The 27,011-nt window shown below is 40.6% G+C and overlaps 3 protein-coding genes across 8 annotated transcripts in view; 1 reads left to right on the top strand and 2 right to left on the bottom strand.

The window, feature by feature from the left end:
• The window catches only part of LOC101161365 (protocadherin alpha-C2), an 88,116-nt gene that overhangs the window by 22,509 nt on the left and 38,596 nt on the right, over window positions 1–27,011 (bottom strand). The window contains exon 1 of one of the 5 annotated variants that reach the window (XM_023959167.1): window positions 10,637–13,126. The exons of 3 other annotated variants lie outside the window; for them this stretch is intronic. In XM_023959167.1, the coding sequence (XP_023814935.1) occupies window positions 10,637–13,006 (2,370 nt within the window). In that variant the 5' untranslated portion in view covers window positions 13,007–13,126. Of the gene's footprint in view, window positions 1–4,611; window positions 7,100–10,636; window positions 13,127–27,011 lie in introns of those variants that run through there. One more of the 5 variants, XM_023959166.1, reaches the window with a different exon arrangement.
• Window positions 13,641–16,349, bottom strand: LOC105358129 (protocadherin alpha-5-like). Its single transcript, XM_023959171.1, has one exon. It carries the CDS (start codon window positions 16,167–16,169, stop codon window positions 13,773–13,775), a length of 2,397 nt encoding a protein of 798 aa, XP_023814939.1. The 5' UTR covers window positions 16,170–16,349; the 3' UTR covers window positions 13,641–13,772.
• On the top strand, window positions 16,629–23,127 carry LOC111948006. Of its 2 annotated transcripts, XM_023959175.1 has the most exons (4): window positions 16,629–17,666; window positions 18,889–19,032; window positions 20,975–21,295; window positions 21,496–23,127. In XM_023959175.1, the coding sequence occupies exons 1-4, from the start codon at window positions 17,049–17,051 to the stop codon at window positions 22,552–22,554; spliced, it is 2,142 nt and encodes a 713-aa protein (XP_023814943.1). In that variant the 5' UTR covers window positions 16,629–17,048; the 3' UTR covers window positions 22,555–23,127. The 2 variants fall into 2 exon arrangements, with proteins under 2 accessions (XP_023814943.1, XP_023814944.1); XM_023959176.1 differs by lacking the exon at window positions 18,889–19,032.

Below are 27,011 nucleotides of genomic sequence, written 5' to 3' on the forward strand. Positions count from 1 at the left end.
AAAACTGCTACCTCAAAATAATATGATGGATTAGCATTAGTGTTGTTTGTTTGTGATATTTCAAAAAGAGAGTGAGCAAAAGCAGCAAATAATGAAACAACTTTCTGATAATTGTACTTTGCTGAGAACAGGCACGGCCATCATCTTCTTCAAGATATTAGGATGTTATTGAAATACCCCAAACAAAAAAGTTTGGACAACTGTAGGAGCTGTAAACAACAAAAAAGAGGTCAGTGCCAAAAGCAGTGTAAAATCATACATGTCGGAGCACAAGGACAAGTGAGAAGCAAGTTGAAAAGACAGCAAAACTGGTCCCTCTGTTGGAAAAAGCCGGTAGTACAAGAGTTACAGATGAGGTGGCCAACGCCCCCCCCCCCCCCCCCCCCGTATTTTTCATTAAACCACAGCACCAAAGGATAATCCTGTCTGTGACTGCGTATATCAAAAAGACTAAAAGACATTTCGAGAGAAGCTACACAGTTATCATCCAGCAGCAGCCATTTGCTTTGCACAACATGACCACAACAAATAAAAAAGGCAAGTCATCCTTTGAAGGTGACACCACAAACAAAGCTATAAATAGCAAGTATACTGTAGAGCCCCTGATGAAAAAGACAGGTGGTATAAAGATTAAAAAAAATAATTCCCACATTTAACACATCTCACTTATGAGTGAATTAAGTCCAAAAAAACTATTTTGTATGCAAAAAAACCCTACAGCAAGTGGAAGCACAGAAAAAGAAAGCTGCCAATGGCTACTTTTTTTGCAAAGTAGATAAGGCACTGTAACCGCTCCCCAAAAATGATATGCAAAATAATCTGAGAAACTGCATTAACAAAACAAGAGCAAGACATGAAAGATTTATCATAATGAAACAGATCTGCGTTCCCATACCTTCCCATGTGGACGAACAATTCCCTTTTAAAATTTCCTACACAAAGGTCCCACGATAACCACAATCCTTTTAACCAGGTGAACACTGTAGCGGGTGGAGAGGTTCTCTACATAAGCATGTTTATGCTGATCCCTTGTGTACTTTCTTTCAAAAATAAAGGGCATTAGAGAACAAAAGCAGCGCAAATCCTCTCCTGTGGGACTCAGCATGGGTTAAACAACTGCTTAGTTACCCCGATTCAGGCAGTGCACGAAACAGATTCTTGCTGAAGCACTGAACAAAGTTATCAGAAAATGCAGGCAGGCTTTGGATACTGCCCTCCAAGAATGTCCCAGCTTTGCATCCCTGCAGGATAGGAGAGGATGTCACTATGGGCTTGAGCATGACAAAGCTAATCTAAAGAGTGCAGAAATATTCCACTGCTACTAGACGATTTATTGATGGAATGAAAATGGAGGAGAGGAAATGGGTGATGAATTTCTCTTTTTATCTGTGACCAATTGTAAGGCTGTGATGTTCTCATTTGGCTGCAAGGCATGCATTTAATGGTTTATTGTCCATGCCATACTCACAAACTCCTGCTCCTCGCTATCTCAAGCTCAAAGCTCAAGTCTTTACAGACTTTCTCTGAAAAGCCTTTCCTAAATTAGAACATTTTATCTCACACTGTCTTGACTCATTTGGTTTGCTAACTTCTTTTTTTTTTTTTTTTGCTTGCTTGAGAAGACATGTCTTCTGGAACCTTTTGCATTTTTGGTCTGCATCTTTGCCTCGGTATCTTTCCTTCTATGTATTTTTCCCATCATTCATTGTGCACACCTTGTTTCCCTCCAGCTAATGTCTCCCTAACACATGGCAATGAGTGGGGGAGGGTGCACACTGACAGCTCCCTGGAAACAGGCTGGTTCAGTCTCCATGGCAACCACAGACAGCAGCAATAACCTCTCTTCTACAAAGGACACACCCTTGTGAAGGAGGAATACAGGAAGTGCAGTAAAGAGAGATGAGTCACGTGCTGAAGGACCAAATATACATGAAATAGAAAATGACTGAATGCACACAAGACAAAAAATGGTTGCTTTGCCTATCTGCAAAATTCTATAAACTGATTTTCTGATTACGCTTTTTTTCTGTAAAAGTGATCTATAAACTCTGCAGCACTTAGCAGTAAGATGCAGCGATGACAAGGAACACTATAATAAATAATTTAAGGCATATTCTGGCACTAAGGAAGCTAGACAGAACTTTTAGCTCATGGTATTTTTTTCAACACTGACCTTATTCTGGTTTATCAATAATGAAATAATGCATTACTTCTATCATCAAGGCTCAAAACAAATATCTATGTCCCTTGGAAGCATGAACAGTTTAAGCACCCCCATAGGCTTCGGTAAAAGATGGCGGATGGCAGCATGCCCAAAGAGCCTCTCCCTCTCATCCCTCTCGCCCACACCTTTTCCCCGCTCTGTAGATTTAATATGATTGACTCTGAGTGCGCCTGCCCCCACCCATTGGCGGAGCGGATCAGCAGGGAGAGCTGAGCCGAACGGGTCTGATACCTCGGTTGGAACGGAAGCTCCCTGCTGCTGCTGCTGCTCCGAATGCAGCAAAGAGCATAGCGGAAAAGTACCTGCCCCTCCCCCTCCTCTCGCACCATACACTGATGGAGCTGCAGCACACAGGGCGCATACTGGACCACTTTAACGTGGAGTCAGCTCCAGGCTTTGTTATGGGAGCCACTGCATCCAGCCTGCGCATATAGCCTATACCGTGAACTGCCAGGATCAGAAAAAACGCAGCGGGAGCTGCAAACACGGTCAGATGGCACACATACCGTGCTGCTCAGCTTATATCACTTGCTGACCCACTTAAAGGCAAAGCCTGGACCAGTCGCTTGTAATATTCTAAGCTTGTTTGGTTGTTTGGGGGAGCGAGAGAGAGGGAGCACACAGGATTCTGATTCACTCTTGAATCAAAAGACAGGAGTTGAGACAGATCAGGCCACGCTTGTTGATGATGGACCACTCCCTAAAATGAGGTCATTGCGCCTGAGGCTCACATAATTCAGGACTGCATAAGAAGCAGTCAATGCCTGAGCCTCACCAGAAATCTGCCAATGCGACCAATTGTAAAAAGAAAGAAGTTGTTGAACATTTGCATCGTCATTTTAGATGTAAACTGAGAACATGCAGACACTTCTGTAGAAAAAAACAACTTGACCTGACACGGATCAGGGTTCTGTAAACACATTACAGGGATGGTAATAAGAATTTATTCGATCATGTTTACAGCTGTCAAAGCCTGATAGAATTCATGTCCGTGAATATAAAGCTAATTTCCTTTCAGATCCAGCTGCTCCCCTTCTGTAGGAGAGGGGGGAAGGGCGAAACATGGCTGCACAAAAAGGGAGAGAGGAAAAGAAGCCTGAGATCAACACCATCATACCACAGTTTGCACATCTTAGCAACTTAGAGAGTAGAATAAGTATCTGTAATTGAAGGCATTAAAAGGCCAAATTTTAATTATTATTTTATGCTTGTTTACATAAATAGTCTAAGAGTTACAATAAAATGCTAAAACTAAGATGTTAGTAGCATTGTTAATGCTCGCCAGATAGCCAGCTCTAGGCCTAAAACATAAATAAAACAAATCAAATCGGAAATGAATAGTCAACCATCAAATACACTGCATTTTGGTATACTGAGACAAAAATTGAGTGAATCAGATAGAACAGGTTAAGAATCACTGGATATGTAACTAAATTTTACTTTTTATATGTTGCAAGCACTTAATAAATGTCTCATCCTTCTGTATTTTCAATTAAATATTTTAGTTTACATCACTCCACATGACTTTTTGAACTATTCAATCTACAGTGATAATGTTTCAAACAGATTTCAGTATTCCATTAAACACGATAACTTTCTTTAAGTGACAACATCACACATCCTCCACCTCATACAATGTTTCTATTTTAAACTTGACGATTAACTGAATAACGCAAAAAGGTTCATTATGACTTAGATTTTCTAAAGGACAGCAAAGGTGAAGCCTGCAAACAGGAAATGCAATTTCCATAAACAAGCTTTCAGCAAAGTTTACTTTGCAGCATCTTATGAATGTGAGCACTTTTTTCTTCCTTGAACATACACTTATTTTACTGGCAGACTTAAATATAACTGGATTTTTTACTGGTAAAAACGTGCTCTAGTCTTTATTTCAAGCTCGCTAATATGATTTTTAAAGACAAAATATCAAATTCTCAATCAGAGTTATGATTTAATTTGGCCTTGTTCAGCTGTCAATGTCATGGTCGTAGTGCACAAAAGCAACCTGCACCTTTGTCTTATATGTTTTTATTCAATCATTGTACCAATTCCTCTACATCAACAATTTTGGTAAACTTGTTAAACAGATTTTAGTTTAGGACAGATAAAAACCTTTCTACATTTAATTGTATTTTTTAAATTTTGTTGTTTAAAGGCATTAGTGCATTTTCACAGTATTACATTTACTGATGTTTACGTTCTGTAAAATGGGAATTGAAATGATGCTGTGGGAACAAAACAAAAAATAAGAAAAAAAAAGTGACTGTTATATCAGCACCATGGACAGCACCAAAAACCCATTGAAAGCTGCAAGTAAAATCCTGGATACGCTGTAGATTTAAAACCAATCAACAATGTATATTTTTACAAAAATACTCTTATCTCACCTTCTCTGAGTTGGGTAAAGTCTGAGTTCTGGTAAACGTGTCTGCTCCGTTTATACTGATCAGTTCTGCATCTACAGGAGGAAACGGTGTGGGGAAAACCACCACGTCACTCTTGAGTGTGTCTGAACTGAAACACACGTCGTACTGCTGAGTAGCTTTCGAGTAAGACCAGCTCCCGTCAGGGTGGGTGGTGATCATTGGAGCGCTGTATCTGCTGAAACGTCCGTCTGTCCTGTGGCATCTGACAGCCATCAGACTGATGAGACTTAGCAGAAAGATGACGGACACTGACACTATGGCGATCAGCAGGTACAGGTTCAAATCCGAGAAGCTGTCCTCCTTTAGAGGCACGTGTCTGAACGGAGTCTGCATGTCAGCGGTGCTTTCCAGCACCACCACCTCAATAGACACAGTAGCTGACAGAGAAGGTTCTCCGTTATCAGAAACCAGCACCAGCAAGGGGTGACTTTTCAGGTCATTGTCGCTCATTCTCCTCTTAGTCCTGATCTCCCCGCTGCTGGTTCCAATCCTGAACAGGTTGTTTCCTTTGGGCTCAGACAGGTGATAAGAAAGCAGTGCATTGTATCCAGAGTCTGCGTCCACAGCCCTGATCTTTGCCACAAAGTATCCCGCTTCAGCAGAATATGGGATGTTCTCACTGTTAACGGAGCTGTGCTCAGAGTAAGGAGCAAGAATGGAGGGACTGTTGTCATTTTCATCCAGAACAAAAACGTTCACAGTCACGTTGCTGCTGAGCGGAGGAACTCCAGAGTCTGTGGCCTGGACTTTGAACTGGAATGTTTTCAGCTTCTCATAGTCAAACGACTGCAAAGCAACTATATCTCCTGTGTCTGAGTTAACTGTAATGACTGAACTTAAAAGTTTATCTTTCTGATCATTTGCAAGAAATTTGACTTTTGCATTTTCGCCTATGTCAGGATCGTCTGCAGTTAAGGTGAAGATAACATCACCAGTAGGACCATTTTCCTTAACAAAAATATTTATCTCAGGTTCTTTAAAACGAGGTGCATTGTCATTGACATCAGAAACATGGACTGTTACAATGGCCGTAGTGGAGAGAGGTGGCTGACCTTTATCAGCTGCTGTAATACGTATTTTATATTCAGAAGCCACCTCTCTGTCTAAAGGCCCATTAACAAGTAAAGAGTAATGGTTTTTATATGTGTTCTTAATTTTGAACGTCACCGAATCTAGTATGTTCACATCAACATCCCCGTTTTCTTCGGCATCATAATCCTTTACAGTTATAAGACCAACCATTGTATCGGGGGGAGCGTCCTCTTTCATTGTGTTTACTACTGACGTCACTGATATTTCAGGGGGATTATCGTTTACATCCTTGATTTCAATTAGCACTTTACAATGAGACGTTCTAGGACTTACACCACTGTCTTTTGCTTGGACTCGTATTTCAACCGCATTGTTTTTTTCGTGGTCCAGTTCCCCGTTAACTGAGATCTCCCCCGTTAAGACATTAATTGAGAATTTATCTACAGTGTTATCGTTGTCCTGGTTTATAAAAGAGTATTGGATTTCTCCGTTCGGACCTTCGTCTAAATCTCGTGCGTGCACAGATATTACTGACGTTCCTGGCGCTGCGTTCTCGAGCACTGTGGCTTTGTACAGAGCCTTGTCAAAAACAGGGATGTTGTCATTCACGTCTTGCACGTTTACGGTGATAAGTAATGTGCCTGATTTCGGTGGTTTTCCTCCATCAGTAGCTGTCAGCGTCAATTTTATAACCGCCTGTTTCTCTCGGTCTAAAGCTTTACGCAGCTCCATTTCTGCAGACTCGGTGGGGTCTCCGTTATTCTGAGCATCCATCGAGAAATATTCATTCGCACTCAATTTATAGCCCTTCACAGAAAAAGCGCCGACATCTGCATCGAATGCTTTTGGGAGGGCAAATTTTTCACCGGGGACAGCCGACTCTGAGACGTTTAAAGCAATACCGGGTATCCGGAAAAACGGCGCGTTATCATTTACATCCAAAATCTTAATCTCAAAGCGGTAAAGATTCAGCGGGGAGTTAACAATGGCTTCCACCTCCAGCGAGCATTTCACTTTTCGGGAACACAGTTCCTCTCTGTCGATTCTGCCTTTCACGAGAAGAGCTCCGGTTTTTAGATCCACTTCGAAATACTCCTTGTAGGCTCCTGATATTTGAAAACCTCGATCTTCCAGCTCTTGTACATTTAGATGCAAATCTTTGGCCAAATTTCCCACCGTGGTACCAAGGCTCAATTCCTCCGTGACGGAATACACTATCCGTGTCGCGGCGGCACTCCATAAATGAAACAATGGCAAACAATAATAAATACTCATCACTAAAGGCTTCCATTCCTGCATTCTGGTCATAGCTTCCTATCCGTTTCGAAAAAAAAATCATACCATAATTGACAATGCTTATTCATGCTCCATCCTGTTCAAAGCTCGTCTCTAAAGCAAACTCATGCTGCTGCACGACAAACAAAGAATTACTACCCCTCTGTAAAAGGGAGGACCACTAAGGTAAAAATGGATGTTTCATGCAGCAAGTTATTAGCAACCTCTTGTGGCCAAGTCAAAAAATTATATATTATTATTCTTTATTAAAATTTATTAATTAAACTTATACAAATATATCAAGAAAAAAACTATAAAAGATCACAGAGGGCTGCTAACATTAAAGCTATAAAGTTCCCTCTATAAAGTTGTCCTATAGATCATTGAAATGCGAAAATATTGATAGCTAAAAAATGGGATACAAACAAAGCAACGTCTAAGACTCAACTAGGCATATTTGTTTATCAAAGCATTTGGTAATGAGTTTTAAATGCCTAAACAGCATTTGAATATTTTTCCACTAAACAGTAACTTGAAACATATTGGTTAACATGATTGTTTCTCCTGTATATCACTGTGCCCTTACCTTCTCTGAGTTGGGTAAAGTCTGAGTTCTGGTAAACGTGTCTGCTCCGTTTATACTGATCAGTTCTGCATCTACAGGAGGAAACGGTGCGGGGAAAACCACCACGTCACTCTTGAGTGTGTCCGAACTGAAACACACGTCGTACTGCTGAGTAGCTTTAGAGTAAGACCAGCTCCCGTCAGGGTGGGTGGTGATCATTGGAGCACTGTATCTGCTGAAACTTCCGTCTGTCCTGTGGCATCTGACAGCCATCAGACTGATGAGACTCAGCAGAAAGATGACGGACACCGACACTATGGCGATCAGCAGGTACAGGTTCAAATCCGAGAAGCTGTCCTCCTTTAGAGGCACGTGTCTGAACGGAGTCTGCATGTCAGCGGTGCTTTCCAGCACCACCACCTCAATAGACACAGTAGCTGACAGAGAAGGTTCTCCGTTATCAGAAACCAGCACCAGCAAAGGGTGACTTTTCAGGTCATTGTCGCTCATTCTCCTCTTAGTCCTGATCTCCCCGCTGCTGGTTCCAATCCTGAACAGGTTGTTTCCTTTGGGCTCAGACAGCTGATAAGAAAGCAGTGCATTGTATCCAGAGTCTGGGTCCACAGCCCTGATCTTTGCCACAAAGTATCCCGCTTCTGCAGAATATGGGACGTTCTCACTGTTAACGGAGCCGTGCTCAGAGTAAGGAGCAAGAATGGAGGGACTGTTGTCATTTTCATCCAGAACAAAAACGTTCACAGTCACGTTGCTGCTGAGCGGAGGAACTCCAGAGTCTGTGGCCTTAACTTTGAACTGGAACGTTTTCAACTTCTCATAGTCAAACGACTGCAGAGCAACTATATCTCCTGTGTCTGAGTTTATATTCACAATAGATGTTATTGGAATGCTGTTTGAAAACCCATTAAGTATTGAATATGTCACTTTAGAATTTTTTTCTAAATCATAGTCTAAAGCAGAAATTCTGAATACAATTTCTCCAATTGCACTGTTCTCTTTCACATAAACATTGATTACAGACTCTAGGAAAATTGGGGCATTGTCATTTATGTCAGAAACTTGAATAGGTATGACAATGACACTGGACAGAGGTGGGGTGCCTTCATCTGCAGCTACAATGGTAACATTGTATTGAGAAATCCTCTCTCTATCAAGAGGTCCACAAACTATTAATGAGTAGTAATTTTTATAATTTAGCTTTAGCTTGAACGGCACCGGTCCAGTAATTTTTGCACTTGTTTGACCATTTTTACCCCCATCCTTGTCAATCACAGTAACAAGAGCAACAACGGTACCCTCTTGAGCATCCTCTTTTACAGGACTCATCAGAGATGTGACAAGGACTTCAGGTATATTGTCATTTACATCAATTACTTCCAATAATAATTTAGCATGCACACTTCGAGAAGGTGTGCCTTTGTCTCTTGCCTGTATCCGAACATCAAATGCTGTGTTTTCTTCATAGTCTACTTTTCCCTTTACATTTATTTCACCTGTTTCTGGATTTATTGAGAACAACGTTTCAGGGTTAAAATGTCCTCTTTCTATAAAAGAATACATTATTTCACCATTTACTCCCTCATCGATATCTGTAGCTCTGACGGTCAGAATGGCTGTTTGAAAAGGAGCATTTTCAGTGACATGTGCCTTATACAACGGTTGATCAAAAACTGGGGTATTGTCATTAACGTCCAGAACATTTACAGTTATCATTAAAGACCCTGATCGAGCAGGCTTTCCCCCATCTATAGCAGACAAAGTAAGGCGAATAGCGGAGTTTTTTTCCCTATCTAAGGATTTTTGCAACACCAACTCAACAGACTCACTGTGCTGTCCGCCGCTCTGCACATCCAGAGAGAAATATTCATTCGTGCTCAGCTTGTAGTTTTTAACCGAGTTGCTTCCTGTGTCTGCGTCGTTTGCAATTGGAAGTAAATATTTCTCCCCAGGAGAAAGCGACTCAGAAATGTTTAGAGTCGTCTCAGATGGTCGAAAATACGGCGAATTGTCATTTATATCAGTGATCTGCACCTCCACACGATGCAGATGCGTCGGGTTGCTCAGCATTGCTTCAAAATTTAGGGAGCATTTCTCTGTATTTGGACAGAGCGCTTCACGATCAATCCGCTGTGAAACGAAAAGGAGACCCGTTTTTGAATCCACGTCAAAATATGTTATAGAATTTCCAGAAACAATGCGTAAATCCCGTGTTTCTAGTTCGTCCACGCCGATGTGTAAATCTTTTGCGAGGTTTCCGACCGTGGTTCCTTTGTCGACTTCCTCGGCGACAGAGAAAGACAGCTGCGCTGTGCACCCGCTGCACAAACACAATAAAGCCGCAATTTGTATCCAAAATGTGGCGTGTCCTCGATCTTCCATCTTGACTATGTAACTAAATAAAAAGTATACACATTTTGACATCCTCACATTTATATGGAATAAAGAAATGAGCTTCCTATTTGCCGTCCTCATTTGATCTGACAAAGAAGAGACCCACTGATGTTTCATAAGGGGAGGAGTCTTAGATCACTAGAGAGGAGGGAGGAGGGGGGACGTAAAATGAAAGACACTCTCATGTTTGCAATCTCCAGCGACACCATCTGTTGACATACGTAAACGAATAAAAGAGAGGCCGCTATTTATGCAAGCTTGAACGATGTTCTCTATTCAGAACCAAGGACAGCGCACGCGCTCAAAAAGTTACACCAATCTCGCTTCACTTTTCATCACAGCATTCGTGTATTTTTTTTACAATTGTTTAACCCTTGTGCTATCTTAGATGACCCCACCCTTCCATTGACGTGTTCTCCCTACCATGACAAAGGTGGATAAAGGTGGAAAGATTTCAAGTAATCCATGGACACCAGTGAAGATCGCAAATCATTGAAGAAAAAAGGTTCAGAGCACTGTCTAGTGGGTCTAGATGACCCAACTCCCAATAAAAAAGTGCCTAGGATAGCGCAAGGGTTAAAAGACTAACTACAACTTTATTCTGTTCGACAACCATAATGTAGTAGTGGCACATTTTGATTACTTTAACACACAAAAGTTTTAATTGAATGCACTTTAGAGAAGTTGTTTATTATTGGAACTCACCTTCTCTGAGTTGGGTAAAGTCTGAGTTCTGGTAAAAGTGTCTGCTCCGTTTATACTGATCAGTTCTGCATCTACAGGAGGAAACGGTGCGGGGAAAACCACCACGTCACTCTTGAGTGTGTCTGAACTGAAACACACGTCGTACTGCTGAGTAGCTTTCGAGTAAGACCAGCTCCCGTCAGGGTGGGTGGTGATCATTGGAGCGCTGTATCTGCTGAAACTTCCGTCTGTCCTGTGGCATCTGACAGCCATCAGACTGATGAGACTCAGCAGAAAGATGACGGACACTGACACTATGGCGATCAGCAGGTACAGGTTCAAATCCGAGAAGCTGTCCTCCTTTAGAGGCACGTGTCTGAATGGAGTCTGCATGTCAGCGGTGCTTTCCAGCACCACCACCTCAATAGACACAGTAGCTGACAGAGAAGGTTCTCCGTTATCAGAAACCAGCACCAGCAAGGGGTGACTTTTCAGGTCATTGTCGCTCATTCTCCTCTTAGTCCTGATCTCCCCGCTGCTGGTTCCAATCCTGAACAGGTTGTTTCCTTTGGGCTCAGACAGGTGATAAGAGAGCAGCGCATTGTATCCAGAGTCTGCATCCACAGCCCTGATCTTTGCCACAAAGTATCCCGCTTCAGCAGAATATGGGATGTTCTCACTGTTAACGGAGCCGTGCTCAGAGTAAGGAGCAAGAATGGAGGGACTGTTGTCATTTTCATCCAGAACAAAAACGTTCACAGTCACGTTGCTGCTGAGCGGAGGAACCCCAGAGTCTGTGGCCTGAACTTTAAACTGGAATGTTTTCAGCTTCTCATAGTCAAACGACTGAAGGCTGATTATTTCTCCTGTCTCCGAATTAATATTTATAAAGGAGGTTACTTGAATATTCCTTGAGTTACCATCCAATGAATATGTAATTTTAGCGTTTTCATTTGCATCCGGATCAATTGCTTTTATCACATAAATATGATGTCCGACTTCACCGTTTTCTTTTACGTAAATATTAATCACAGGCTCAGAGAAACGAGGCGGGTTATCATTGACATCAGAAACCTCCACTTTGATGACTTTTGTGCTGGACAAGGATGGTGAGCCTTCATCATGAGCAGTTATTTTTATGTCGTAAAGAGCATGTCTCTCTCGATCAAGAGGTCCATCAACAACTAAGGAATAATAATTCTTATAGTTTAACGTAAGCCTAAAAGGGACCGTGCCGGCTACTTTGCACTTAGTCTGCCCATTTTTCCCTCCATCTTTATCAGTCACGGTCACCAAAGCAACAACGCTTCCAGACTCGGCATCTTCTTTCACTGGATTCAGGAGTGACGTCACCACAATTTCAGGAGCATTGTCGTTCACATCTACCACTTCTATCAGCACCTTTCCATTTGCTCTTCTGGGCGACGCACCTTTATCGGTAGCTTGAACGTGAACTTCATACGCAGACTGAGATTCATAATCTAACCCCCCTTTGACTGCGATCTCACCACTGTCAGGATTTAGGGAGAACATGTCTGCAGGGTTAAAATTGGCACGCTTTACAAAGGAATAAATCACCGTTCCGCTGTCCCCTTCATCTAAATCGGTGGCGTTTAGTTGAATAACTAATGATCCGGGGGGAGCGTTTTCCTTTACGCGTGCCTTGTAAAGCGTTTTGCTGAAAGACGGCGTGTTATCATTCACATCAAGGACACTTATATGTATTTGCACCGTTCCAGTGTTAGGAGGTTTGCCTCCGTCAACTGCAGACAGACTCAGTTTAATATCAGGTTCTTTCTCGCGGTCTAAAGCTTTTAGCAGCACTAATTCTGCAGAAGCGCTCCTTTCTCCGCCGCTCTGTACGTCAAGGGAGAAATATTCATTCGGACTCAGCTTGTAAGTCTTCACAGAATTGCTGCCTGTGTCAACATCGACAGCTAGAGGAAGCAAGAAATGTTCCCCTGTCGGGGAAGATTCGGAGATATTTAGGAAAAAGGAATTCTCAACAAAAATAGGCGCATTGTCATTCAAATCGACAACATCCACCTCGATGCGCCGGATCACCATAGGATCATTCAGTATGGCTTCGAAGTTTAAGGTGCATTTAAGGGAGTTTGGACAAAGCTCCTCGCGATCGATTCTCTCATGAACGTATAAGTCCCCAGTTTTAATATTTGTCTGGAAATATTTCTTACTGTACCCAGAGACGACATTAAGATTCCTGGATTGCAGATCGTTAACATTCACGTTTAAATCCTTTGCGAGGTTGCCGATCACAGTTCCTTTGTTTGCTTCCTCGGTTACTGAGTAGGATATTTGAGCAGCACACCAGTCCAAAAAAAATAGAACGAGTAGTGAACATAATATTCCACGATTTCGTCCTCTGCCCATGGTAGAATTCAAAAACACTGGCGTGTTGAAAACGGTTTTAATCCATAAAGTGCGACACGATCGGCCAACATAATTCTAACCACTCGGCTTCCATTCATGCAGCTCACACAAAGCGCCTGCCTTCTGTCGCTCCTGCGCACAGAGGAGGAGACTGAACGTAGAGAGTTTGCAAACATGTGGTCATCAGCGACCCCAAATGATGCTACTAAGGTATGAGAAAATAAAAAAAACAACAACAGTATTTATGTTTTAATCGTTATGATGAATATATGAAAACGCCTTTAGTAAAGAAAAAATGGAACTAAACAAATTTTAAATGACTGATGTTTATTTAAAAAAGGAAAATAAATCTAAATACTAAGAAAATATAGCTACACTATTAACAAGTCTTATGAAGCAAACAAATGAAACGAAGGAAGGACAAAACGTTTTTAAATAAAACACAATAAAATACTGCCAAAACAAAAGTTCCTCTCATTAAATTTTACATGTATTTATTGTTGAGGAAATTGAAATCGGAAAGAATTCTTAAAAAAGCACATTATTTACTAGAAACATGATAATCTACAGTACTTCATTCAAAGTGTATAACATTTACATAGATGCTAACTTCAAAAATCACTGAGTGACCAACTCGCCTTCTCTAAGAATCAATCCTTTCATTCTTGATTTTTTTCATCATACTGTCAAATTGTGCGTATATCTGACAAAGGATTATCAGCACGAAAAACAAGCTTTTTACGCACTGTTTTAACACAAAAATCCTTTAAAAATGTCTTACCTTCTCTGAGTTGGGTAAAGTCTGAGTTCTGGTAAAAGTGTCTGCTCCGTTTATACTGATCAGTTCTGCATCTACAGGAGGAAACGGTGTGGGGAAAACCACCACGTCACTCTTGAGAGTGTCCGAACTGAAACACACGTCGTACTGCTGAGTAGCTTTCGAGTAAGACCAGCTCCCATCAGGGTGGGTGGTGATCATTGGAGCGCTGTATCTGCTGAAACTTCCGTCTGTCCTGTGGCATCTGACAGCCATCAGACTGATGAGACTCAGCAGAAAGATGACGGACACCGACACTATGGCGATCAGCAGGTACAGGTTCAAATCCGAGAAGCTGTCCTCCTTTAGAGGCACGTGTCTGAACGGAGTCTGCATGTCAGCGGTGCTTTCCAGCACCACCACCTCAATAGACACAGTAGCTGACAGAGAAGGTTCTCCGTTATCAGAAACCAGCACCAGCAAGGGGTGACTTTTCAGGTCATTGTCGCTCATTCTCCTCTTAGTCCTGATCTCCCCGCTGCTGGTTCCAATCCTGAACAGGTTGTTTCCTTTGGGCTCAGACAGGTGATAAGAAAGCAGTGCATTGTATCCAGAGTCTGCGTCCACAGCCCTGATCTTTGCCACAAAGTATCCCGCTTCAGCAGAATATGGGATGTTCTCGCTGTTAACGGAGCCGTGCTCAGAGTAAGGAGCAAGAATGGAGGGACTGTTGTCATTTTCATCCAGAACAAAAACGTTCACAGTCACGTTGCTGCTGAGCGGAGGAACCCCAGAGTCTGTGGCCTGAACTTTGAACTGGAATGTTTTCAACTTCTCATAGTCAAAAGACTGAAGGCTGGTTATCTCTCCTGTTTCTGAATTAACATTTATAAGGGATGATGTCAGAACATTTCCTTGAGAAGTTTCTCGTAATTTGTAATAAATATTTGCGTTATTTTCCAGATCAGGATCAACAGCTTTTATTTTAGAAATAATTGAACCCACTGGGCTGTTTTCTTTAACATAAACATTAATGACAGGCTCAGTAAATTTGGGGGCGTTGTCATTCACGTCAGCAACCTGAACAGTAAGAACGTGGATGCTGGACAGAGGCGGGTTCCCCTCATCTGTAGCTTTAATGGTGACATTATAAACAGAAATGTTTTCTCTGTCCAGGGGTCCGTCTACAACTAGAGAATAGTCATTTTTGTAGTTGGACTTGAGTTTAAAAGGTGCAGATCCAACGATAGTACATTTAGTTACACCATTACTTCCAGCATCTTTATCACTCACTGTTATGAAAGCAACAACTGTTTCCCGTTCTGAATCTTCCTTTATTGGTGTCATCAGTGACGTCACAGATATTTCCGGTGCGTTGTCATTCTCATCAATTATCTCTATCAGTAACTTCGCATGTGCGCTTCGGGGAGATGCACCCTGATCCTTTGCTTGAACTCTAACCTCAAAAGCACGTGTCTCTTCATGATCTATTTCGCCTTTTACTGTTATTTCACCCGTTTCAGAATTCAAATCAAACATTTTGGATGGATCAATGTTTCCAGTTTTGACTAGAAAGTAACGAATTTTTCCATGTGTTCCTGCATCCAAATCTGTGGCATTTAACTTTACAACTAACGTTCCAGGCTTAGCGTTTTCCTTGATACGTGCTTTATAAAGTGAGCGACTGAAAACGGGAGTATTATCGTTCACATCGACAACATTGACAGTTAAAGCCAGAGACCCTGATCTTGGTGGTTTCCCTCCGTCTACAGCGGTCAACATGAGCGTAATGACTGGCTCTTTTTCTCTGTCCAAAGCCTTCTTCAGCACCAGCTCAGCCGACACTCCATTTTCTCCTCCGCTTTGCACATCCAGAGAAAAATGTTCATTCGGACTGAGCTTGTAGCTTTTCACTGCGTTACTTCCCATGTCTGGATCTACTGCTATAGGGAGAGGATACCGCTCCCCCGGAGACAGATTTTCTGAAATGTTTAACACATGCAATTGTTCCACAAAGGAAGGCGAATTGTCGTTTATATCTTGAATGTTTACCTCAATGCGGTGCGCATCCATTGGATGATTTAAGCCAGCTTGTATTTTCAAAGAACATTTTACCTCAAGCGCGCAGAGCTCTTCCCGATCTATCCTCTCATTAACAAAAAGGTTTCCTGTCCGTAAATTTATGTCTAAGTATTTCTTTTTGTAACTCGAAATAATGCGAAGATCCCGACTCTCCAGTTCTTGTACTTTGAGATTCAAATCCTTCCCAATGTTCCCAACCACGGTGCCTTTGTTCACCTCCTCAGAAATAGAATAGGATAGCTGAGATGCAGAGCCGTCCCACAGACAAAGCACAACAGCGAAACGTATCCACACGCATCCTTCATGTCCTCGCAAAGACATCATTGCCTTGCCGAAACAATTAAATCCACCGCAGAGTTTTAGATTATTCCCTTCCACAAATGCCTATGCCGTCGTTCTCTGTCTTCATCGTATCTCCGAGTGATTGGTAAAACAAAAGTCGACTCATGTGCTTGAAGGAGGAGTTGCAGACGGAAAGAAAAAAAGGGAAAAATGCTATCAGAATCGTACGGAGCCCCTAAAGGGCCATTGATTAAAAAAAAAAAATGGAGGAAAAAAATTTTTTTTAGAAGTAAAAAAAAATTTTTAGAAGTAAAAAAAAATTTTTAGAAGTAAAAAAAAAAAAAAAAAAAACTAACTGGTGCGCACCAGTTAGTTTCAGGGGCGCACCAGTTAGTTTCAGGTGCGCACCAGTTAGTTTCAGGTGCGCACCAGTTAGTTTCAGTTTTCAGGTGCGCACCAGTTAGTTTCAGGTGCGCACCAGTTAGTTTCAGGTGCGCACCAGTTAGTTTCAGGTGCGCACCAGTTAGTTTCAGGTGCGCACCAGTTAGTTTCAGGTGCGCACCAGTTAGTTTCAGGTGCGCACCAGTTAGTTTCAGAAGATATCACATGGTTGACTTGCTTGCGCATTGTGCACCAAGTAGCTACAGTTGTCTAGAGAATGGCTGAAGTTGAGGATATGGACCTTGTAAACTTTATGAAAACACGAAATATTACTGACAATGTCATCAAAAAGATTGTGGAAGACAAGGTAAGCAACATTACTGCTGTTAATATTTGCAATATGATAATTTCAGATGCTCACGTCTCTTTCTCGCACATGCTGTGTGCTTACCATTTTTTATTGTTTGTGTGTGTGTGTGTGTTGGTATGTGTGTGTCGGGGGGGGGGTTGTTTTAGATCGACATTAATGTGATAAACGTCATGACTGACCAGGACTTAACCAAATATATTGAAAGATATGGAGATCGGCTAGCCATTAAAGCGTTCTGTCAGCAAAGAAGCGCCGCGCTGGAAAGGCCAGGATCAAAGTCATCGCTCATGCAGCGAGTAAGAGACAAAATTCAGGGAAACCGAAACCGAAACCAAACCTGCACTGGCAACATGGCAGGCCGTCATGCTGGAAACAAGCATGCAACAAAAGACACTCGGCGGATTGAAATGGGATGGCTACATTTTTCTGACGGCAATTATCATCAGGTCCGAACAAGGCATGGAGGCGGAACTCGTCATTTGAGTGTCCAGAAGACGGTCACTATGGAGGAGCTGCTGGAAACAGGAAAGAACTTGTTTTTCTTAAACGGACACTCTTCCAAAGGCGAAGTGGGTGACTTCGAGTTTGACATTCGTGATTTCAGCCACAAGATGGTTCCACTTGGATGCACAGTAAATGAGTTATATGAGCAGACCAAAATAAAAATGCTGCGAATTTATTTGTGCACTCGAGAAAAGGAAAAAGAGGATTCTCCCACAGATGTCATTCTTTCGGACACATCTTCGGATTTCGAACCTTCTGAACCTTCTGAGGACAGATCCGCAAAGGTATGAAAGAATTTATATTTTTGGTATTTAAATTATATTGTTGTGAATTATTAATCAGATATATCAAGAGTGTAGATTACTAATGGTTTACATACAAACTATTGCAAAGACTTTACAGATATTTAAGCGGTGTTGAGATTTTTTGTTTCGTTGTCCTTTTCACTACGACGCGGAAGTTGGCTTGCGATTCAAGATTCAAGTTTTATTGCCGTTTGCACATGTACATCGGAATTTTTCTTTGGCATCTCTCATGTCAGGATAAGTTAAAAAAGGACAAAAGAAAAATTTGAAGAAGAAATAATAAAGAAAATAAAAATAAATAGAATAAAGTTAAAAGTCAAAATTAGACAACAAATTTACATGGTGTATAAAAATATAAATATCAGTAAAATATGATAATGAATATTGCAGAGACCCGATCTGTACAGAAGCATTATTGCACATAGAATTATTGCACATATTATTGTTTATTGCACTTAGTAATTTAGTCCAGTCTTCCCTCTCTGATGTCCTTTGCCAGCATTCTGTCGATTCGCGAGAGCACTAAACTTGAATAGTCCACTGCATTTTTCACAGTAATATATCATAGAATCCAGGTTTGAGCAGTCCAGGTCCTTTGGTTTTTGATCAGGTGCTTGGTGATGCTAGTGTGAAAAATGCGGCAGAATATTCCTTTATTAGTCCTCAACTTCAGCGCCGTTTTCTCACTTAGAAGAAATTTTAGTTTATTCATAGTTTATTTATAGACATAGTTTATTTAAAATTTCGAAGCATTACTTTATACAAATAAATACGTCTTCACACACTTTAAAATAACCCTGTTGCTCATCCCTCAATCTTTACTGACAATGTCATGATTCATGAACGACAAAACATCCTCTATAAATTACATCAACATGAAACAGCAGCTCTGCCTGCGCCTTAGTGTTCATAAAATACATACTTTCTGGCCAACAACAACAACTGTTACAACAATTCAAAAGATGCTATATGCTACAAATATGCATGGGGTGGCCAGCATATCTTTGAGGGTGGCACTGGCCACCACATGGGGAGTCTCTACTTGATGCCACATTATTTTCACTTATAAAAAATATTAGCACCGTCAGAATAATTCTAAATCAAGCTAAAACAGTCTTAGCTGAGACGCACACCATATAAAACATGTTGAATAATTTTAACATGTATCAAAAGTCCATAAAATTTTGTTTTTCTTTTATAGAACAGAAGAAAACAGATAAAAGCTGCAAGAAGCCACATCATCAGAAAATCCGCCAAGAAGAGTGAAAGAGGCAATCAGTTTGATCCCAAATCATCAGATTCTGATACATCACCCAGTGTCTTCACAAAGAAAAATCATGGACTAGTAAGATCCAACACATATTGATGTAATTTTATCAACTCAGTCTGTAATTTATATTGTATATTTCATTTGTGTTTTCTTAAAGTATAGCTTCAACCAAAAAAAACACCCCACAAAGTATAAAAGTACAAGCTACAGGCGTTTATAGCAAATAATGTACATGTGTTTAAAAATATAAACCACATTTGTACAAGAGCGTAAGTGCATTCCATGAAAATGGAAAAAAATAAATGAAAATTTTGTGACTTTTATAATTTTGAATTTAAGTTTTAATTTATTTTCCTTTATTGATTTAATGCATTTGCCTTATTATGAGTTCAGTGATTAGTAGTTGATTTGCAAAGAGACCGCTTAACGTGGGTGGAGTCAGGTTTTTATTCTGATGCTTTAGTCCAACATATGCATCAAAAGCTATTTAACAAAAAATAACCTTTGTAGTGACGTGTAGTTTGCATGATGACATGGGTCAAACAAGTGCTAAAGAGAAAATTCTAATTCACATCATCTAGCTCAACAGAAATGCCTTCAGAACCTCATGATCCATGATTTGGACCAGACCTGAAGATGTTGTGCAATCTCTCCCTAGATAGGAACAAATAAGATATATCTATCAATTTTAAAACAGTTTCTCATTAGCAGTTTGTTGAGAAACTAATTTGCTATTTTTTTCCTAGTTTTTACATAGGAAAATGTCTTGAGATTTAACTACATTGAAGTTTCTTGGTAGTGGGTAAATGCTTTGAGTTGAATGCTCCCTACAATGATGTAATACAATTAAAAATGTCTGTCTATGTACGTCTACATCAGGGGTCGGCAACCTTTACCACTCAAAGAGCCATTTGGATCAGTTTCCCACAGAAATGAAAACACAGGGAGCCACAACATCCTTTGGAAAACCCAGTGGTTCCAGTGAATGGCATAATTTCCCTTGTTTTTAGAGTTTCTAAAGAGATGTTCTTTTTTGAATCTTCTGTCATTTAATGGGTTCAAATAGAACTATTTCCCAAGAGTCCACAAAACTAGCACATATTAAGCAGTCAATCCGCTTCTCCAATAGATTTTTGTCAACAAACAACTTTTTTTTCTCATCTGGACCAGGATGTTTTTGGGCAAAAGCTGCATATTTTTTGTGGGATGTCTCGCCACATTTTAGACTTTGTTTTCTAATTCCTCTTTACATATTACTCACACTGGTAAACATATCTGCCCAGGGGCCATTAAACTGTTTTCTTCAGGAACTTCAATTCTCTCAAAGTTCTCCATCGTTGTCCTTTCTGGGTCTGGACATTGTTGCGATTACACACCAGCGGGAGTTGTGGTGGTGACGCAGGTTATTAGTCACATATAAATGTAGTTAGAAAATGTCTATATGTATAGATTTTTTTTAACCTAATACTCAGCCCATCAGTTCTTTGTTCTGTTTTTTAAAATTATTTTTATGAATCTTCCCGTTTACTGCTTGCTGACCGTAGCCGTCAGCCCTGAGAAGCTGCTCCAAAGACGAGAGACTCGCGTGGTTCCAACCTGCTCACAAACATACATCAGCTGGTCGACAGATGACCTGGAGAGGTTTTGCATGATGAGGTTTTTATTCACTTGTCATTCAACATGCACTGTCTGTTTAGAAGAACATTCCATCCCATAACGGTCTCTAATCTGCATTCACAGCTGTAGACACGCCCTCTATGGTGCTTTCTTCCTCCTGCCCGCTCGCACATGCCAGTGGTGTTAAAGGCACCACGACAATCTTAGAACATTATAGTTATTTTACGAAACCACAGAGAGCCGCAATACAGGGATGAAAGACCCGCATGTGGCTCTGGAGCCCCAGGTTGCCGACCCCTTGTCTACATGAACATTCTACTTTAGATTAAGTGGCATGTTTATGGAAATAAATGTATGTTCACAAACTAAGATGACAGTATAATTTTAATATTATCAACAGGGAGGAGAATCAAGTAAGCAGTCAAGACCCCACTCTGAGTTGCACTACATAGAGATTCTCCATTCACCTCCTCCAGATGATGATGATGGGAATAATTTACATTTACCCACAAGCAACCAGGAAGTTGAAGATGACTGCCCGATCCTAGCTTTTCATGAAGAGACAGAACAGTTAGTCGGTGAGCCTAATCCTCATCTTGCCCAGGCTATCAATGCATCTCTTGAAGACTTTGAAATACAGTTTGGACCTCACTCTGGCGACGATGGAGCAAGTCTTGACTCCACTCTTCCCTGGAATCCAGATACTCTCGACACAAATCAGGTAAGAAATGCTGTTTCTATTCATTAGAACTGTTTTTTAATAACTTGTCATCTTTTTTTTAAAACTAATTCTATTACATATTTTTAACTATAATCTGTAGATTAATATCTTCAAATTTGTAATGGACTACTAAAAAAGTTAAATACATTTATAATGATTTGATTTTTAATAACTCATTCTTTTTTTCCCCAATTTGGAAGCATTCAACGTGGAGTGAAGGAGCTGCATCATCAAATATCGATCAAGTGTTCCAAACCCCACCTGTAATGGACATCCGCTGTGTTTCAATTAGGCGTATCAATGTAGTTCAGGATCTCATAGATGTCTTTATGGACCCAGAAGTCCTTAATACAAAGCTAAAGATGGATTTGAACAATGAAAAAGGTTTTGATAGTGACGGTGTATCCAGAGAAGTCTACTCTGCTTTCTGGGAGCTTTTCTTAGAACAATGTGAGGGGGAGGAGGAACGAGTTCCCAGACTTCGACCAGACTTTACGCAAGAGCACTGGGAAGCTGTTGGAAGAGTTTGGTTGAAAGGATATCTGGACCATGGCATCATACCAATCCAGCTGTCACCAGCTTTTGTTCTTGCTTTCTGTCAAGGAGTCAGTTCAGTAGATGAGGAACGTTTGATGATGTCCTTTAATACATTTATTTCAGGGCCTGAGCGAATGGCAGTTGAGAAAGCTCTCCAAAACAACATGGATGAAACTGTTGAAGAAGACCTGCTGGATCTTTTTTCTAGAATGGGCTCACACTGTCTGCCCTCAGGAGACCATTTACGGGCCTCTCTTTTAACAATGGCACATAAAGTATTGCTTCAAGAGCCAAAGTTTATAATAGACTGTTTCCACTCCATCATCCACAATGTGGTTCCACCTCTGACTGAAAAAGACATCATGAACCTTTATGAGTCTAAAAAGCCAACAAACAAAAAAGTGGCCCAAACAATAAAGCCAACAGTTGAAAACCTTGATCCACAGCAGCAGTCAGCCTTTAACCATCTGGTAAGGTATGTGAGAAGTGCTGAACAAAAAAAACTGGAGAAATTCTTGCGCTTCTGCACAGGGTCCACAGTTCTTTGCCAGGACAAAATCGAAGTAACCTTTAATAGGCTGTCTGGTTTAAGTCGAAGATTAGTGGCGCACACCTGCGGTGCCGTCCTTGAATTACCATGTACATATAGTTCATACCCAGAGTTTCGAGCAGAGCTGGACAACACTCTGTCAGGTGACTGCTACACAATGGATATTCTGTAATAGACCAGTGAATCAGTGCTTTTTTTTCCTGTCTTTTTCCTGTCTCTTTAGTTTTTGGGCTTTTGCTTATGGCACCAATTCCTTTCTAAAAATTTAGCAGTAAACTCAAGAACTATTTGTTGTATTTACTTCAACATTTTATTTTTTTATCAGTCTGAATTTGGTGTAAATGTCCGAATTTAGAGCTCCGTCTCCCCCTCTGGTCACCAGCTGGAACCATCTCAGGAGTTCTAACCACAATTCCTGTATAGTGCACACCTTACTTTCATTCACTCAGCCACAGCATACTTGAGCTCTGTACTGAACTTACCACAAAGTATTGTTTGTGCCACACTGTCTTCCTTATCATATCTTGTATCTGGACCTGATTTTCTGTCTTCTGACCCAGACTCTGGTTGCCTGCCTGGACCCTTGCCGCCACTATTTTGAACATACCGTCTCTCCTCGGATGAACTTATGCCTTTTATTGATTGGCTGACTGATTAAAGTAATTTAGGTTTGTGGACTTTCAGCTGAGCTAATAAACCTGCTGCATTTGGATACAGCCGTCTGCCTGATCTTGTGACAGTGGCGAAGTATTCAGTCACAAGAACAGGCAAGACGACTGGATCCAAATGCAGCAGGTTTATTAGCTCAGCTAAAAGTCCACAAAGTTAAATTAGAGTCAGGCAGGCGGCCAATCAATAACAGGCATATGTTCATCCGAGGAGAGACGGTATGTTCAAAAAAGTGGCGGCAAGGGTAATTGATACAGCTGTTTTCTCTAATACTTTTCTTGCCATAACTAAAAAAAAATCATTTATTGTTTGGATGATCATTCCATGATAAACTGTGTAAAAAAACAACAACACACATGTTAAAGAGCTAAGTTAATGTTTTTGCTAGTTAATTCCACTCCTATTTTGTGGTCATTCAATTTAAAACTGTTCTAAAGCCATAAAAGGTAGAACTTGGATGTTCTTAAATTCAAGATCTGTTCTTTTGTTTTAGCCCTCTCACAGGTATGAGATTGTGGTACTTTATTATTTTTTATTACAGATTTTGTAATGGAAAGAGATTAATGGAAAAGTACAGTTGGAAAACAATGTTAAATACCCTCTGAGCTCTCCCCTAGGTTTTCTAGTGTTTTTGTTACAATAAAACTACATTTGAGGCTCATAAGTGGCTTGTGACTTCTGTTTAAACTAACTAAAAATCGATGAAAACTTTGCATGGAAAATTATTTAGAAGAGCTTGTGCATTTATAATAATCCTCGAATACAAATAATCTAAACAATAACTATTTTTTTAAATTATTCTTGGCTCATGTCTCAGAACATATTTCTGAAATGAAAGATTCTGCACAAAATAAGACCTTCCAAGTGACTTTTTAAGTTTAATTACGTTTTTAAATAAATTGAAATTGCAGGCATATTAATAACAAAGGCATTCAATATGATTTTACTTTTTTGTTAGGGAAAATACATAAAAGATTTTTAAAAATACCTGTAATTTAACTGTTCAGGTTCAAATGCATTATAAAATAAAATAAAAACATTTCAGCATTAAGGCTAACAATACATGTTTGGTCATAAAACGTGCAGAACTTCTGAACAATTCTGTAATGCATTGCTTAAATGTTTCACATCTGGCCATCAGAGATCACGGAGGATGTGATCACATTCCTCAAGTGCAAGTACAATTTCAAAGCTTGATGAACATCATTTGAAAATGCAAATCTGATTCAGCCATCAGAATGCTGCACAAGTCGTAAATGTCTGTGTCACATGGCACTGTTGGTCTAAATGTGTAGTTTGCATGACACAGTTGTATGTCAGCATCATCCACTGGAGAAATGCTGTAATCCATTGCCATTACCTATTAGGGTTTAAAAGTGCGATCAATTCTCCTCGTAAAAAGAGATAGAGGTCAATGCCCATGTATGCGTCAACAGGAACATTTAGACTGTTTTCTGCCATAATGTGGGTACAGAGGGTGAACACATCATCATCACAAGCAATGTTGCTGCGGTGGATACAGTCATCTTCACACCTGGCCAGATCTTCCTCTGACACTTGGCACAAATAATCCTCAGTCTCATAAAGTTCAGGAATCAAGAACATTGCATCAGGACGCCCATGAGGAACATGTTCATTACTAGATGGACGAATCACATGGCTGTTCCATGTTTCTTTAGTGGAGTCCAACTCATCCTGCAGAAGTGACAAAAAAAATCTAAATGCTGGAATTCATTAATCAACAAGTCATAAAAATGCAGTTACATAAGTCTTAATTACTATAAGGGCCTATTTGTTTACCTTTTTAATACAATGCAAGTAAAATTTTTGAGATCTAACCCTATGTTGCCCCTTTCTGCTGTAGCTTTTTGCCACTTTCAGATTTAAATGGAAAGCTGTGTAGACATACAAGAATATGATTAAGTCAATTTTCCCCACCTACCTGTATCAGTCCAAGAAAACAGAACAACATGAGGTTCTTGTCCAAAAAGTCACCAACAAAATACCCTTCATCTTTTAGTCTGTGAAAGTGGTCCAGCCAAAAGTCCACACACTCTTTGCGGAGAAAGCCCCACCAACTTTCTATTCTCTGATTAGTTGTGCTTCTTCCCCAAATAAAACTTCTTTCACCAGCATGAGCATCATCATTGTTGCGACGAAGATAACATTGCATATCTCGAATGGAGGTGTTTTCTGTCCCCATATCGGTTCTCAGGATCCGAGCACATCCATCCAACTCCTTTATGGTCTCAAGGAAATAACCTCCAATAACTTTGGGGTCACTGCTGGTAAAGTATGCATTCAGCCATAGGATCCTCCTTGAAAATCCATCAATGGCTCCATTGATGCATATACCAAAGGGTTTCAGTTTGTCGTATGAGTCAACATGCCATACAAAGTTTGGCCCCCTGGCAAAATACGCTCGTCTATGCAGTCTTCTACTTCTTCGTGCTTCTGTGCCCTCGGGGTCGAGAGTTGAAAGAATCAGACGAACATCCTCTTTCCTGGTGTGCAAACCATTTTCTTTGCACTTACTGTGCATCCATCTGTAGCCATGCAAAGCACCCGAACCTTGGAGCTGCTCTCTTATGAACTTAACAGATTCCTCTAAACTGTCAAAGTGGATTCGGCGAAACAGTCCATTATTTTTCAGAACTCGTTTTAAGGTTCTCAAACTGAGAATGATTTGATGTTTTCTACTTAAAATACGAAGGATGTCCTTATAGACAAGGCCTAAGTTAAAGTAAAACTTTATTAGGTCCAGTTTATCCATAGTTGAATGGCAGTTCAAGGGTAAAGCACTGAGAAATCAGGGTCACATCTTCCGTCTTTTCACAAAGAAATTGCCTGGAAAAGGAAAATAACAGAGGTAGGATTACCAGTAGTGTTAAAAACATCCTAATTAAAGAAAAATTTACATAAAATTTTACAAACAATTTTGTAATTCAATATGTGTGTGTTGTGCAACAAAAATACAACTAAAAGATTAGTTGTACATCACTAATTGTACAGAAATTTGGTGCCTAATAAATTTTCACGTGTCAGGATTAGGTTAATACATACGTGCTGACAACATTAGCTGTGCTAATAACAGATTTAGCTGCGGATCAAATTAAACTGGAATAACCATCAGCCTTTATTTTGTCTGGACCCGACGAGTAACACAAATTCACAGGGAAATGTGTGCACTGTTTGTCAGGACTGTTCTCCCAAAATCCGCCTCCGCCTGTCCCAAAGCCCGTCTTCTGTCTGACCCTACAAATCTCCCGGAAGACACGGTTCTTCTGAGTCCGGGCGGCAGTCCGCTCACGCTGAACAGGGAAACGGACTGCGGTCCGAAGTCTCCTCTGTTGCACACACTGTACAAAAGCATCCTCACATGCATGCAAACACGAAGCTAAGGGTCTATCAGCCCTGCTCATAGACATGCAAATGCAATGTAATCTTGCAAATATTAACAGCAGTAATGTTGCTTACCTTGTCTTCCAAAATCTTTTTGATGACATTGTCAGTAATATTTGTTTTTTTCAGAAAGTTTACAAGGTTCATATCCTCAACTTCAGCCATTCTCTGGACAACTGTAGCTACTTGGTGCACAATAAGCAAGCAGGTCAACCATCTGATATCTTCTGATACTAACTGGTGCGCACCTGAAACTAACTGGTGCGCACCTGAAACTAACTGGTGCGCACCTGAAACTAACTGGTGCGCACCTGAAACTAACTGGTGCGCACCTGAAACTAACTGGTGCGCACCTGAAACTAACTGGTGCGCACCTGATACTAACTGGTGCGCACCTGAAACTAACTGGTGCGCACCTGAAACTAACTGGTGCGCACCTGAAACTAACTGGTGCGCACCTGAAACTAACTGGTGCGCACCAGTTATTTTTATTTATTTTTTTTTACTTCAAAAAAAATTTTTTTACTTCAAAAAAATTTTTTTTTACTTCCAAAAAAA

The sequence above is a fragment of the Oryzias latipes genome, chromosome 10, assembly GCF_002234675.1.
Source record: "Oryzias latipes chromosome 10, ASM223467v1".
Taxonomy (NCBI): Eukaryota; Metazoa; Chordata; class Actinopteri; order Beloniformes; family Adrianichthyidae; genus Oryzias; species Oryzias latipes.